Genomic DNA, 14119 nt, shown 5'->3' on the forward strand with positions numbered 1-14119 from the left:
CGGCTGGGGAGGGCGGGATATAAATAAATTATTATTATTATTATTATTATTATTATTATTATTATTATTATTATTATTCCTGGATAAACCAGAATCTAACATAGAATGTAGCATTGTTTGTAAAGACCTTAACTTGTGTTCTGCAATCAAATTTTCCTTGGGTGAAAAAGGACAAGGTTTATGGTGGCTAATACCATGCTTTTTCAACCATATTTGAAGGGCTTCAGACGTGAATTCGCCTCCACGGTCACTCTGCAACTGGGTAACTTTGTAGGGAAACTGCCTTTCTATATAGTTGACCCAATTTTTAATCAGTTGACCAGTTTCACTTTTGTGTTTAACAAGTATACTGGCTATAATCATCCACAAGAACCAGGAAAAACTGCTCCTCCTTCAGATTCCACAGATGGCCCACAAAGGTCTGAGTGTACTAAAGTAAATGGCTTCTTGCTAATTCTATTACTTTTAGGATAAGATCCCTGCTTACTTTTAGACTCCTTGTAGGTATTACAGTCCAGAAAAACTGAACATTTTTTCAATTCCTTTACTTAATTCTGGCATTTTTGCAATGCTGCGGAAATTGGCATGCGCCCCAAACGACAATGCCACAAATACTGACACTCATCATGCAAGGCTCTATTACAGGCTTTAGCACATGACCCAGACTCACTTATTAGCTGGTTTTTTAAAACAAATAAACCATTTTTTAGTGACGCTGTAACCACTTTTCCAGCTTTCTCTATTTTACAGCCTGAACCAGAGAAGGTTACCTTAAACCCCTGGTTAACAAGACTTGCAGCTGAAAGCAAATTTGGTACACAATACATTGGTAAATTTGGTGCTTAAACAGTCAGTATTCACACTACCCTTTCCAGCTGACTCATGCACTGTTCCATCAGCTAGTACTACATTTATAGATTTACAAGGTTGCTTTTCTACAAGGGTTTGTGCACACTTAAAAATGTTTGAGTCTAAAATGCTGAGTCTAAAATCCAGTCCTGTCCAACGTCATGACAGGTGCCTCAAACTGCTGCTGAAACATACTAGATTCGACTCTTCCTGTCTCCTCGCTTCCCAGCAAACTGTGTCCCACAGATACAGTGCACTGTCCTACTAAATGCTTGGTTGACCCACAACTATAGCATTTTCTGACTGTGAAAGCTGCTTCCTCTTCATGGTCAACGACCTCTTTATGTTGCCACTCCTCATCAGTTGCATACCTTTTACTGGACCATCTCCCATTTCCAAAGTTACAGTGAGGTGTTGTCGCCTTTCTCTCATGGCGTCTTTCCTCCTCATCAAGCAAATGCCCAGTTAAGAAATGCATCGTTAATTGGCTTTCTGGAATTGCCTCCAGCGTCATCACTAAATTATCCCATGACTCAGGAAGTTAAGACAGCACAATATAAACCTTTCTCTGTTCAGAAAAATGTTCATTTAACTGTGAAAATAAATCATGCATTCTTTGAAGGTGTGTTGAAACACATTCACCCTCACTTAGTCTGGCTCTGTAGAGTAATTTTGCTGCCAGTAGTGTCTCTAATGTGTATCGCTCTCAGTGCTTTCCAAATCTCACTTGCTGTTTCAAGGTCTCACACATGAGATAATTGAGACTTCTCTAAACTCAAAATTAGATTGGCATATGCTTTGTCCTCCAGTCTTTGGTCTGTGTCATCTACTTCTTCATCTTCATCTTTTACAGGAGGGTTAACAATAACAGTCCAACATTGTTCTTTCTTTAAAAATGCCTGCATTTGTAAACTCCATGACATATAATTGGATTCTCCCAGTTTCTCTACTGAAGCTTCCCCTTGAGCTCCAGCTCCAAGTCCAACCATGGCTCCACCCAGCTTTCAGCTTCCCACTCAGTCTTTACTCACACGTGGCTTGAAGAATTGTTCGGCTCCAGGTCTCAAACAGACAGACACTGCCGACGCTTCACACAGCCAGCTGCTTGAGAAACGCTGAGTTGCTTCCAGTCTCTGGGTTCTTTTCCACGCTCTGTCTCTGCCCACTCAGAACTGGGCCCATAACCTGTTAGAGGGGGTCTTTCTTCTGGTGGCAGACGACAGAACCACAAGACCATGAGACTGGTGTAAATCACTCAAACAAAGTTTTTATTACAGCTATACAAAAACAATAAGCACAAAGCATGTGGGTGTTCTCTCTCTGCAGGCAAATTCAAACTGCAACTTCTCCTCCTTTTGTAGTCATCACCAGCTGTACCTAATCAGCCTAGAAAACCACTCACAGAACTCACAGAAACAGTTCTTAAAGTTACAATAATCTTTTCTGTTTCTTTGCAGAATGACTCCTAACAGGTTTGGCTACATGAGGAAGATTCCCACTTCGAGAATAACTTGGCTCTGAGGGCATGAGGTAGAATTTTGTGTGTCTTCTTCATTTGTAGTGCCTGGATGACTGGCGGGCATATTTGGATCAAGCTACAAATGGTCCATAGGGATGCGGGTGGCGCTGTGGGTTAAAGCCTCAGCGCCTAGGACTTGCCGATCGTCAGGTTGGCGGTTCGAATCCCCGCGGCGGGGTGCGCTCCCGTCGCTCGGTCCCAGCGCCTGCCAACCTAGCAGTTCGAAAGCACCCCAGGGGACCGCTTACCAGCGGGAAGGTAAACGGCGTTTCCGTGTGCTGCGCTGGCTTGCCAGATGCAGCTTGTCACGCTGGCCACGTGACCCGGAAGTGTCTGCGGACAGCGCTGGCTCCCAGCCTATAGAGTGAGATGAGCGCACAACCCTAGAGTCTGGCAAGACTGGCCCGTACGGGCAGGAGTACCTTTACCTTTACCTTACAAATGGTCCATGATGCCAGATCAATGACCTGACCATCATCTCCTGCCCAAGAGTGATAGAGCTGTGCCAATTCCCAACTGGAGGCTAAAAATGGAATCCATCAATTATGGCTCCCAAGACAGGACCATCTTTGGCTGCAACTCCTCCGAGAACAGAGCTGAGCTTACTTAATCCTGTTGGGCACAACAGCATCCTTCAGACCCTGCTGGGCCCTTGGATGCTTCTCAGCGCATCAAGGTAGGCAAAACTGCAGCATCTGTCCCTAAAGAGGATGCTGAAATGAAAGAGGACAAGGTAAGGAACGTGGCTGAGTCAAACTAGGATGCTGTGCTGCTATTTTAGGTGCAACATTATCCAGGTTGCCTTATGCAAGACTTACAAGGCTCAAAGCTGGACAGAGTCTGGAAAGCCCACATTCTATTCTGGGCACCCTCTTTCAAGAAGAGCTGATCTGATGTGGATTTAGGGGAGAATCTGGAGGAAGGTGTAAGGAGGAAAGTTGTGGAGAAAAAGAGGGGAGGGAAGTGAGCTTGCCTAGGGATGTTGCACCACTTCCTTCCTGTCAATGGCTATCTGCCTCCTGGGTTGACCTCTTAAGTGTTTTAAGAGTCCATTTTGTCCACACTTCAATGGAATCATAGAATTGACCACAAGGACCATCTAATTCCATCCCCTGCAATGCAGAAGTCTTGCCCAGCCTGGGACTCACAGCCACAACCCTGAGATTAAGAGTCACATGCTCTAGCCCCTCCTTGAGCGGAGAGATAGCAGAGAGAAAAGGCCAGAATTTCAGGAGGGAGAGACAGGACTGCAGTGGGCAAGGAGGCAAGTGAACGGGGGGGGGGTCACTTTTGCAAGGTGGGTGGGCACGAGGGAGGAGAGCATGAGGCTGGCAGTTTTATGCTGCAGAGAGAGTCAGACATGATGTTTGGGGTCTCTTGGCATCTGAGGCTGCAGCCATGGGAGGAACAGGACGCTCTTGGAATGTGAGTGCTCTGCACTTTCTCCATACAGGTATAGGCTGTATATTTGTGTGAATAAGCCACGTATCATAAAACACACCCCAGGTTCTGCTATGCTTGTTCTCCAAAGGAAACACAACCCCTGAGTGAGTGCCTGGAACCCCCAGAATCTCACTTGCGGCTCAAGGAGGTTTGGGTGGGCAGAACAATATAATGTAGTATGCCTACACAAGATGGGGGGAAATACGTGTGTCAAACTGCATCTGGTGATAAGCAGAACTGGTGTTAGCAAAGACAGATCGCATCTTTGGTCCTTACAAGCTATTGCCACCCGCCTCCCGCCCTCCTCTCTCTCTCCAAGGCATCTTCCTGTCACTCTCCTCACCACCAAAAGTCTATTTATTTTGCGGGGAGCTGGGTTTGTTGCACAAGAGAGCCGAACCAACTTTAACTACACAACCTGAATTTGCCAGTATTTAATTAAACCCCACTTGAAAATCGCAACTGCCTGGAACTGGCTCAGGCTGCTGCTCCCTTTTTACAGATGGGGACTGATCCTGAGTTCCAGGCTGCCTCTCTCCTTTTTTTGCTGCTTGGGAATGATCCCTTTTACCCGCAAGATACCGTCCCTTCCTTTTCATTGTGGTGCCATCTTGCCATTTATTTCTTTTGTCTTTTATTTCTATATGCCGCAGTGGCGTATGGAGGATCCTCCATTCGCGGCTGCAGCCACGATCAGAGGATCCCGCCACCGTCTGTATGGTGTTCTGGTGGCACCAGCGGCAAACCTCTATGTACAACGCATGCGTGGTGTCGCACGCATGCGCTGTACGTAGCAATGCCACACATGCGCCCTATATAGTGACACCACACATGCATTGTACGTAGCGGCGCAACACGTGTGCAGCCAGCGGTTTGCACCGTCCTGGATATCGGTTAGACTTCGTTCGCCCCTGAGTCAGTGTGGGCAATATTGAGGTAGAGGGACCAAGCAACTTCATGTGCTCCTAACGGATGAAATATTCCCCCCCCTTATTCCTTTCACAACACTAACAAACTGCTTGACTGTAATAAAACCTCTAAGCAGGTTACCAAAAAAAGCAGTAAAATGATTAACAAAAGACAGATCTTTTTAAAATATTCCAAAGGCAAGGGGACTGCTGAACAGGTATTAAGTAGATTCCTACGCGGTAAGGCAAATCCAGAAGCAAACAGGTCCCAAACTGGAAAGGTCTTTAAGTACTGATAGTAACACCTGGAACTTGGTCTTGTAACCAATTGGCAGCCAGTGCAGATCTCTGAGCAGAGGTGCTAAAAGGTGACAGGGTCTCACTCTGTAAGCATTTGTGCTGCAGCATTCTGCACAAACGGCACCTTCTGAATCGAGCACAAGGGGAGCTCCATATAGAATCTGTTGCACTGATCCAGTCTTAAAGTTGCCAGTGTCTGAACTACTGTGGTGAAGCTCTCCCAGTCCAGCAATGGTCACTGCTGCCATACTACCCACAGATTGTAAAATAACGAGTGAAATGTTCCTCTCTTCCCTCTTTTCAGATCTAAGGAGTGTTATCTCCAATCATCGCCAAGATGGCTGGAGGGGATCAGAACGGAACAGCCAATGTCTCCTACACAGAATTCCTTCTGCTCGCCTTCCCAGGCCTCCAAGAGTCCAGATATCTCCTCGCCATCCCTTTCTTCTGTCTTTACTTCATGATTGTTGCAGGGAACTCCATCCTGATCCACACTGTGAGGACAGATCACAGTCTCCATTCGCCCATGTATGTCCTGATTGCTTTGCTCTTCGCAGTCAACCTCTGTGGCTCCACAATCATCCTTCCCAAGATGCTCCTCAGTTTCCTTCTCGGAGCCAGCCACATCTCCCTGACGGAGTGCCTGGTCCAGATGTTCTTCATCTACTTTGTCCTCATGTTGGACTGCAATATTCTCCTCCTCATGGCTTTGGACAGGTATGTGGCCATTTGCCACCCTCTGCATTACACAGACATCATGACGAAGAAGCTCCTGGTGATATTGACACTGGTCGCTCTTGCCCGGAGTCTGGCTGTAGTGGGCCCAGTGGTAATCCTGGCCTCCCAGGTGAGGTTTTGCCGGTCCAACATCATTGGGCATTTTGCCTGTGAGCACATGGCCCTCATGAAGTTGTCCTGTGGTGACATCTCCAGGAACAAGATTGTAGGCCTGGCAGCAAGAACCATCACCATCATCTTTGACTTTTGTTTCCTCCTGGGTTCTTATGGCTGCATCCTCCAGGTATCCATGCAGATGAGCTCTGGCCACACCCGACACAAGGCCTTCCACACCTGTGGCACCCACCTCATGGTCATCCTTACAGTCTACTCTTGCAGCCTTGTCTCCTCTCTTGTCTTCCGCTTAGCTAAGTCAGCCAGCCAGGATGTCCACAATCTGCTCAGCGCAATATACCTGTTTCTTCCCTGGATCCTCAACCCCATCATTTATGGCATGAGGACTAAGGAGATCCAGGACAGTCTTTGGAAGCTACTCAGGAGGAAATGGGCTCATTTGGTCCCCGGGAAAGCAGTGGCTAGGAGCAGAACCAAGTGACCGATCTGTCTGTGTGCCAGATTTAGCAGACATTGCACACCTGGTACCCTGAAGCTGTTTTTGACTACAACTCCCACCAGCCACAGCCAGCATGATGGGGGCTAGAGTCCAAAAAGATATGGAGGGCTGCAGCAGGTTGACCCAGGCTGGTCTGGAGCCATGCAAACTGGTAGCCACCCGAGATGATTTCAAGGGTGTTCATATGGCACAGGGAACAAATGACAGAAGTCTACTGCTTGGGTCTTTCTTGAAAGGACGTGGAAGGATTCTGCCAAACATTCCTCTGAAGGTCTCACCCTGGCTGCCATTAGGGTCAGAGGACATCTGGGAGATGAAGAGCTTCTCTCTGCTCAGCCTGACCGTTCTTCCAGAGGAGCCAGAAAGCCAAAAGTGAAGATGATGAATTTACATGACAGAGTTTGTTGGGGTCTCTCCCCAGCCCCCTCGTTCCTTCTTTCTTTCTTAAAATTGTTGGAATGTTTTGTTAGTTTGTTATACATTTGATAAATTAATACTGTACTGTTTGCAGCAAAAATAGCTCTCACAGAGGCACAGCAACTTCAGTCTTTGGTTTGAAAGAATCTGGAATGTAGTAACATTATCAAAACTTACTATCACAGGAAATAAAAAATAATCAGCAAACGTCATCTATTGAATAATAGTCATTTTTTATTATGTTTTGGAATCATAAATTCCCAGAGAACATGCACTGTTGCATTATGGTATTGGTATTATTTTATATTATTTTCATCACTGTATAAATGATAAAGGTTATGCTACATATGTTGACTTGTAAACTGTCCTAAATATAATATGTAAAAAAACACAAACCTGTTTTCCACTGAAAAATAACTTAAATTGCCAGCAAAAAATACTAAATGAGATTTGGCACTGCGTCTCAGAGTGTTTCATTCATTTAGTTTAATTTTAAAGGGGAGTGAGGTTGCCTCCTGAATCTCTCCTGGAAACATTTCCCACCGTACGGGAGCAGGGACACTAAATGCCCAAATTCTGGTTGAGGCCATTTTGGGTCATCTGCACCACAGGGGACAATTTACTGTGCTCCTCTGGATTATCTCACTGATCAAACTGGGATATAGAATCATAGAACTGTAGAGTTGGAAGGGACCCAAGGGTCCTCTAGTCCATCCCCTTGAAATGCAGGAATCTCAGCTAAAGCATGCATGGCAGAGGACCATCCAACCTCTGCTTAAAAACCTCCAAGGGAGGAGAGTCCATAACTTCCCGAGGGAGTCTGTTCCACTCTCAAACAACTCTTACTGTCGGAATGTTTTCCCTGTTGTTTAGCCGGAATCTCCTTTTTTGGAACTTGAAGCTAGGGGTTCGAGTCCTATCCTGCAGAGCAGGAGAAAACAAGCATGCTCCCAGATACCTATTTATCTACTTGCACTTTTTGGCGTGCTTTTGAACTGCTAGGTTGGCAGGAGCTGGGACCGTGCAACGGGAGCACATACAGCTTAAGGATGGGCAAAAAAAGTAATCTGCCTAGATCGTGTGTCGTGTCAGTCCGCCTTTGAGCCGGTGCCAACGACTGGGCTCAATAACTTCTTCTGCCCCTTCCAGTAGCACCTTAAAGACCAACTAAGTTAGTTCTTGGTATGAGCTTTCGTGTGCATGCACACTTCTTCAGTATCTGAAGAAGTGTGCATGCACACGAAAGCTCATACCAAGAACTAACTTAGTTGGTCTTTAAGGTGCTACTGGAAGGAAAAAATTTTTTTTTGTTTTGACTATGGCAGACCAACATGGCTACCTATCTGTAACTTCTTCTGCCCCGACTGGGCTAGGCAACTGGGGAGCACTTCCAGAGACCTTCCAGGCCTGGAAAGCAGGTCTAAGTGCACTGGACTCACAACTGTCCATTGTGAGCACCAAACTCAGCAGAGTATGAACAACACGGAAGATTGCTGTGAAGCATAAGGTCTTTATTTTCTAAAAGCCACTGCAAACTAAAAACTGAAAGAGGTAACTGGACTGCATGAGTGTTATAGCTCTCACTCAGCCATCTAATCAATACAGAGATAACACACAGACTCCCACAGAGTCAGGCAGGAGTGGAAGAAGCGAAGAGCCCCGCCCCCTCCTTTCTGAAAACATCAAGTCAGGAGATTCTTGCAATGGGAGGGGGTGAAAATATCCACATGTTGCTCATCAAGACTGAGGGCTGATTTCCTTTCACTTTGCCGCTGACTGTGTTTCAACCCTGCTGGTGCCTGGTGGGAAGTATGGAGCTGTTAACGGAGAAATCCGAGGGCTCCCTTGGACAAAAAAAACCACAAGGACACCAGCCAGGAAGACCAGAGCAAAACAGCAGCCAGTAGGCTTGGTCTTTATTGAAGATTTTCGCGACAGGACTCCCACCTGCCACCAGGTGGAACAAGATGGAAGCCCAGAACAAAAAAGACCCCAACTTTTATTAGCTACTAATCCCCCAAGCTACACCCTTAGAACTACATCACAACTACATCATGACATCACTGACACATCACAAAAAGGAGGGGTTGAGGGAGGAGTTGTGAAGGTAACCTGAGTGTCCTGTCACCGGGCTGGTTCCTCCTTTCCCCCTCCCCATGAGTCATTTACAGAGGACCAAGGGAAGTTGGCAGTTTCCTGCCCCCAGAGGGAAGATCTGATCATTGTCCTTTGTTCCAGTCCGTGTTGAATCCACTCCCAAATGCAAGTCCTTTGTGACTTTGATGGTCTTCTGTCTGGGATCATCAGGGTTGGCATAGCAACTGGGTAGGGCTCCTGTGTATGTGTTGGTACGCTTAAGGGATTATGGCTGACCAGGACCAAACCACCCCCCTTTGATAGTCCTTCCTTCATGGAGCAAAATAAAAGTAAGGTAAAGGTAAAGGTACCCCTGCCCGTACGGGCCAGTCTTGACAGACTCTAGGGTTGTGTGCCCATCTCACTCAAGAGGCCGGGGGCCAGCGCTGTCCGGAGACACTTCCGGGTCACGTGGCCAGCGTGACAAAGCTGCTCTGGCGAGCCAGAGCCGCACACGGAAACACCGTTTACCTTCCCGCTGGTAAGCGGTCCCTATTTATCTACTTGCACCCGGGGGTGCTTTCGAACTGCTAGGTTGGCAGGCGCTGGGACCGAACAACGGGAGCGCACCCCGCCGCGGGGATTCGAACCGCCGACCTTTCAATCGGCAAGCCCTAGGCACTGAGGCTTTTACCCACAGCGCCACCCGCGTCCCTAAAATAAAAGTGGACCGGTGTAAATCCGATGTATGGTTGATTTACTATGAATTTATAACAGAAACGTCGCGTATGTCGTGTGAGTGTGTGTGTCGTGTTTGTACAAACTGAATGATTGGCGGGGGTGTGTGTGTCCTGCAACAGAGGGCAAATCTGTTTATGGCGGTCTTCACATCATAAGCAGCCACAAAGAGCCATTTGCCTGTGGAATGGTCTTCCTCGAGAAACTGTGGACTCTCCTTCCTCAGAGGTTTTTAAACAGAGGTTGGATGGCCACCAGTAATGGATGCTTTAGCTGAGATTCCTGCATTGCAGGGAGCTGGACTAGATGACCCTTGGAGTCCCTTCCACCTCTTATGATTCTATGATTAAGTTTCTGGATCTCTTGGCTCTTGCAAACCCAACCTGCTCTGCTAATAACTAGGCATGTGGGCCTCAGTGCAAGGACGCCTGTCGTAAGCTGTGTGTTGCATGAACTCTTTAGGCGGAATGGTGTTGGCACCAGGTTGGGGAGTGGGCTGAAACAGTCGATTGGGCAGCGGTCCCTCTTAATGGATGCCACGTGGCTGTTGCATCAAAGTGCCGGCTGCCCTGACATACCTCTCAGTGTTTATCTGGTGAAAATAGGGACTTCTATGATTCCATGGCCCCTTTTGGCCACAGAGTGGACTATAAATGTCAGGAGTAAATAACCAAGCATGCATCGGCTGCCCCCGGGCTATGGGCTCTCCCTGCATTTTCAGAAAGCGCTGGGAGTCGCCCGTAGAAGCAGCATGCCAAGCTCTCGGCAGCTGAGAGCCAGTGTGGTGTAGTGGTTAAGAGCGGTAGACTTGTAATCTGGTGAACCAGGTTCGTGTCTCCGCTCCTCCACATGCAGCTGCTGGGTGACCTTGGGCCAGTCACACTTCTCTGAAGTCTCTCAGCCCCACTCACCTCACAGAGTGTTTGTTGTGGGGGAGGAAGGGAAAGGAGAATGTGAGCCGCTTTGAGACTCCTTCGGGTAGGGATAAAGCGGGATGTCAAATCCAAACTACTACTCTTCTTCTTCTTCTTCTTCTTCTTCTTCTTCTTCTTCTTCTTCTTCTTCTTCTTCTGAGTCAGGCCATTTCTTCCTCTGGCCAAGCATTCTCATGTGTTTTAATCTCTAATTCCCCTACAACAGACACATTCATGACAAAAGAGCCGTCTCTGAGTTCTTCCCATTCACCAAAATGCTTTCCCCCCCTTCCCAAAAGCACTGCTTTGAGCCAGACCCAAATGCTCAGATAAAGCCTATATCTATCTATCTATCTATCTATCTATCTATCTATCTATCTATCTCTATCTATCTATCTATCTATCTATCTATCTATCTATCTATCTATCAATCATCTCTCACAGTGATATTTTCCTCCCAATTGCTCAGGGCGGCATGCAGGCATCTTCTCTCCCCTCCCCTTTTGCCCTCACAACAACCTGGTGAGTGAGGTTGAGCTGAGAGAAATGAGGGGTGCCCAAGAATGGGGATTCTGGACCTAGTCTGACACTCTAAGGACTACCCCATACCCAGACCTCCTCCTTGGGCTTATCTACAGCAGGACAAAATGTGGGGATTCATTGATTCAGAATTTCCAAGGATAGCACCCCCAATACCCATCTCTCAAGACTCAGCAGTAAGAGTCTGAGATAGGAGAAATCAGCAAAAGAAATCATAGAATCATTGGATTCTAGAGTTGGAAGGGATGCCAAGGATCATCTAGTCCAGCCCCCTGCCATGCAAGAATTTCAGCTAAAGCACCCAAGATAAATGACAATCCAACCTCTGCTTAGAAACTTCAAAGGAAGGAGAGTCTACAACCTCCCAGGGGAATTTGTTAAACCGTCAAATGGCTCTTACCGTCAGAAATTCTTCCTGGTGTCAGAATCTCATTTCTTGCAACTTGAAGTCATGGGTTTAAGTCCTATCCTCCAAGGAGAACACAAACTTGCTCCATGTGCCATGCAAAAGCCCTTAAGAAAATGGTCATTCTCTCACCTCCAGGCTAAACATACACAGCTTCTTGAGCAGTTCTTCATAAGACTTGGTTTCCAGACCCTCAGTCATCTTGGTTGCCCTCCACTGCACACCTTCTAAACTGAACACCTCATCTTCATCTGGCAGCCCATCAGATATTTGAAGGCGGCTATTGTGTCTCCTCTCAGTTTCCTCTTTTCCAAACTAAACATACCCAGCTCCTTCAACCGTTCTTCATAAGGCTTAGTTTCCAGACCCTTGATCATTGTGGTCACCCTCTTCTGCACATGTTCCAGCTTGTCAAGATCCTTCTTAAATTGTGGTGCCCAGAACTGGACACCTTGCTCCAGGTGTGGTCTGACCAAGGCAGAATAGAACAGGAATATTACTTCCCTTGATCTGGACACTAGGCTTCTGTGGATACAGCCTAGAATAGCTTTGAGTTGTTAGGGTTTGTTATTTTCTGCTCCTGCATCAGACTTTCCTGTTATTTTCCAGGCAAAACCCATTCCCTCATTTTAGGGGGCAGAACAGGGCACGGAATCACAGAATCACCCAACTGTAGAGTTGGAAGGCACACCCCCTGGTGCACTCCCTCCAATGCTTCCAAAGAATGAATAAAACAAACAAGCAAAACAGACACCCACCCTTCCAGGGACCCCAAGCTCAGCACCCCAAGCTCAGCACCCCTTCCCCGCTTTCCAGAGGGCCTGAGCCAGCCTCTCCCGGATGCATTTGGTCTTGACCGCATAGACCATAGGGTTCAGGACAGGAGGGAGGAGCTGGTAGATGTTGGCCAGGAGAATGAGAAGGTGCTGAGGGATGGTGCCGTGGCTAAAGCGGTGGGCAAAGAAAGAGAAGAAGGCAGGGGTGTAGAACAAGACTATGACACACAGGTGGGAGCCGCACGTCCCGATGGCCTTCAGGCGGGCATCCTTGGTTGGGAGACGGAAAACTGCCCTGAGGATCAGAGTGTAGGAGACGGCAATGAGGACCACGTCCAGGCCAGGAGACAAAAGGGTGGTCGCCAAGCCGTACCAGATGTTGACGCGGATGTCTGCACAGGCCATGCGAGCGATGCCCATGTGCTCGCAGTAAGAGTGAGGCATCTCCCGGTGCCCACAGTACGGCAGCCTCTGGAGGAGGAAGACTGTGGGGAGCATCACGCAGAAGCCCCTGGCGAGAGCTGCCAGCCCGACCCTCACGATGGCGGGGCGGGTGAGGATGGCGGCGTAGCGCAGCGGTCGGCAGATGGCAACGTAGCGGTCAAAGGCCATGGCGAGCAGGATGGTGGACTCTGCGATGAAGCTGAGGTGGGTGAAGAACATCTGGGCCAGGCAGGCCTGGAAGGAGATCTCCTTGGAGAGGGAGAGGAGGACGCTCAGGGTTTTGGGCACAGTGGAGGAGGACAAGGCCAGGTCTGCCAGAGCCAGCAGGGCCAGGAAGAGGTACATGGGCTGGTGGAGGCTGCGCTCGGTGGCGATGATGTACAGCAGGCAAGAGTTGCCTAGAAGGGCCACGATGTACATCAGGCAGAAGAGGAAGGCAATCCAGCCATGGTACGCCTCCAGGCCCGGGATGCCAAGAAGGATGAACGAAGCCGGGTGGAAGGCACTCTGGTTGGCAGAGGTGGGTTCAGAAACCTGGAGTGTCTTGGTTGTCTCCATGATATCTCAACCCACCGAGGTGGAGTCTGGAAGAGGGTAGCTTCTGAGAGAGGGAGGCAGAATGGAAGGAAATGGGCAGGTTGGAGGAATGGAAAGAGCAGCCTCAGTCCGTTCCGTCCTCAGCCTGACGATTCACAAGTTGGATTTCATAGAATTGTAGAGATGGAAAGGATCCTGTGGAGACATTGAGTCCAGCCCCCCGCAATACAGGAATCACAGCTACAGAACCCCTGACTTGTGGCCACCCAACCTCTGCTTAAAAACCTCCAAGGAAGGAGAGGCCACCAGTCTATTCCACTGTCAAACAGCTCTTGCCCTTCCTAAAGTTTAGTCGGAATCTCCTTTATTGCCATTTTAATCCGTTGATTTGGGTCTTCCCTTCCGGAGCAGAAGAAGGCAAGCTTGCTCCATCTTCTATGTGACTGCCCTTCAGATACCTGAAGATGGCTCTCATGCCATCTCTTGGTCTCCTCCAGGCCAAGCAGACCCACCATCCTCAACTGTTCAATCAGCTTCCATTCATTGGTTCAGTTTTAGTGCTTAATTTTGAGGGCAAAATGAAATTTCTTGTTCTCCAAGCGATACAGCAGTGAGGAAGGACTGGCTAGCATTGACTCACCAGGGAGGTCCTCCTTCTCCTGGATGGATGAGCTTCTGCCTGGGAGGGGAGGGAGCAGGTCAGGGCCTCGTTTATCCTCTGAGGTCTCCAGCTGCAACTGAGCAGAGGACTTCTCCTCTCCTCCACCCCAGCTGGTGAGGAAGCAAGGGAGTCTTCAGCCCCCACTCCTCCAGCTCTCAAAGCTCCTTCTGCTCTCTTCCCCTGTGGCTTCATCTGGGGACAGTATCCGGATAATGACTCTTGGCTTCCGCAGCCTCCCCC

At 48.3% G+C, this 14119-nt stretch overlaps 3 protein-coding genes across 15 annotated transcripts in view; 2 read left to right on the forward strand and 1 right to left on the reverse strand.

Annotated features, from left to right (window-relative positions):
• The window catches only part of LOC128412017 (zinc finger protein 420-like), a 983187-nt gene that overhangs the window by 578312 nt on the left and 390756 nt on the right, over positions 1-14119 (forward strand). The window lies entirely within an intron of this gene.
• Positions 5347-6376, forward strand: LOC128412092 (olfactory receptor 52K1-like). Its single transcript, XM_053384942.1, has one exon. It carries the CDS (start codon positions 5357-5359, stop codon positions 6350-6352), a length of 996 nt encoding a protein of 331 aa, XP_053240917.1. The 5' UTR covers positions 5347-5356; the 3' UTR covers positions 6353-6376.
• On the reverse strand, positions 12253-13573 carry LOC128412267 (olfactory receptor 52B2-like). Its single transcript, XM_053385177.1, has one exon. The coding sequence runs from the start codon at positions 13237-13239 to the stop codon at positions 12253-12255; it is 987 nt and encodes a 328-aa protein (XP_053241152.1). The 5' UTR covers positions 13240-13573.

Source organism: Podarcis raffonei, chromosome 4 (genome assembly GCF_027172205.1).
Source record: "Podarcis raffonei isolate rPodRaf1 chromosome 4, rPodRaf1.pri, whole genome shotgun sequence".
NCBI classification, from domain to species: domain Eukaryota; kingdom Metazoa; phylum Chordata; class Lepidosauria; order Squamata; family Lacertidae; genus Podarcis; species Podarcis raffonei.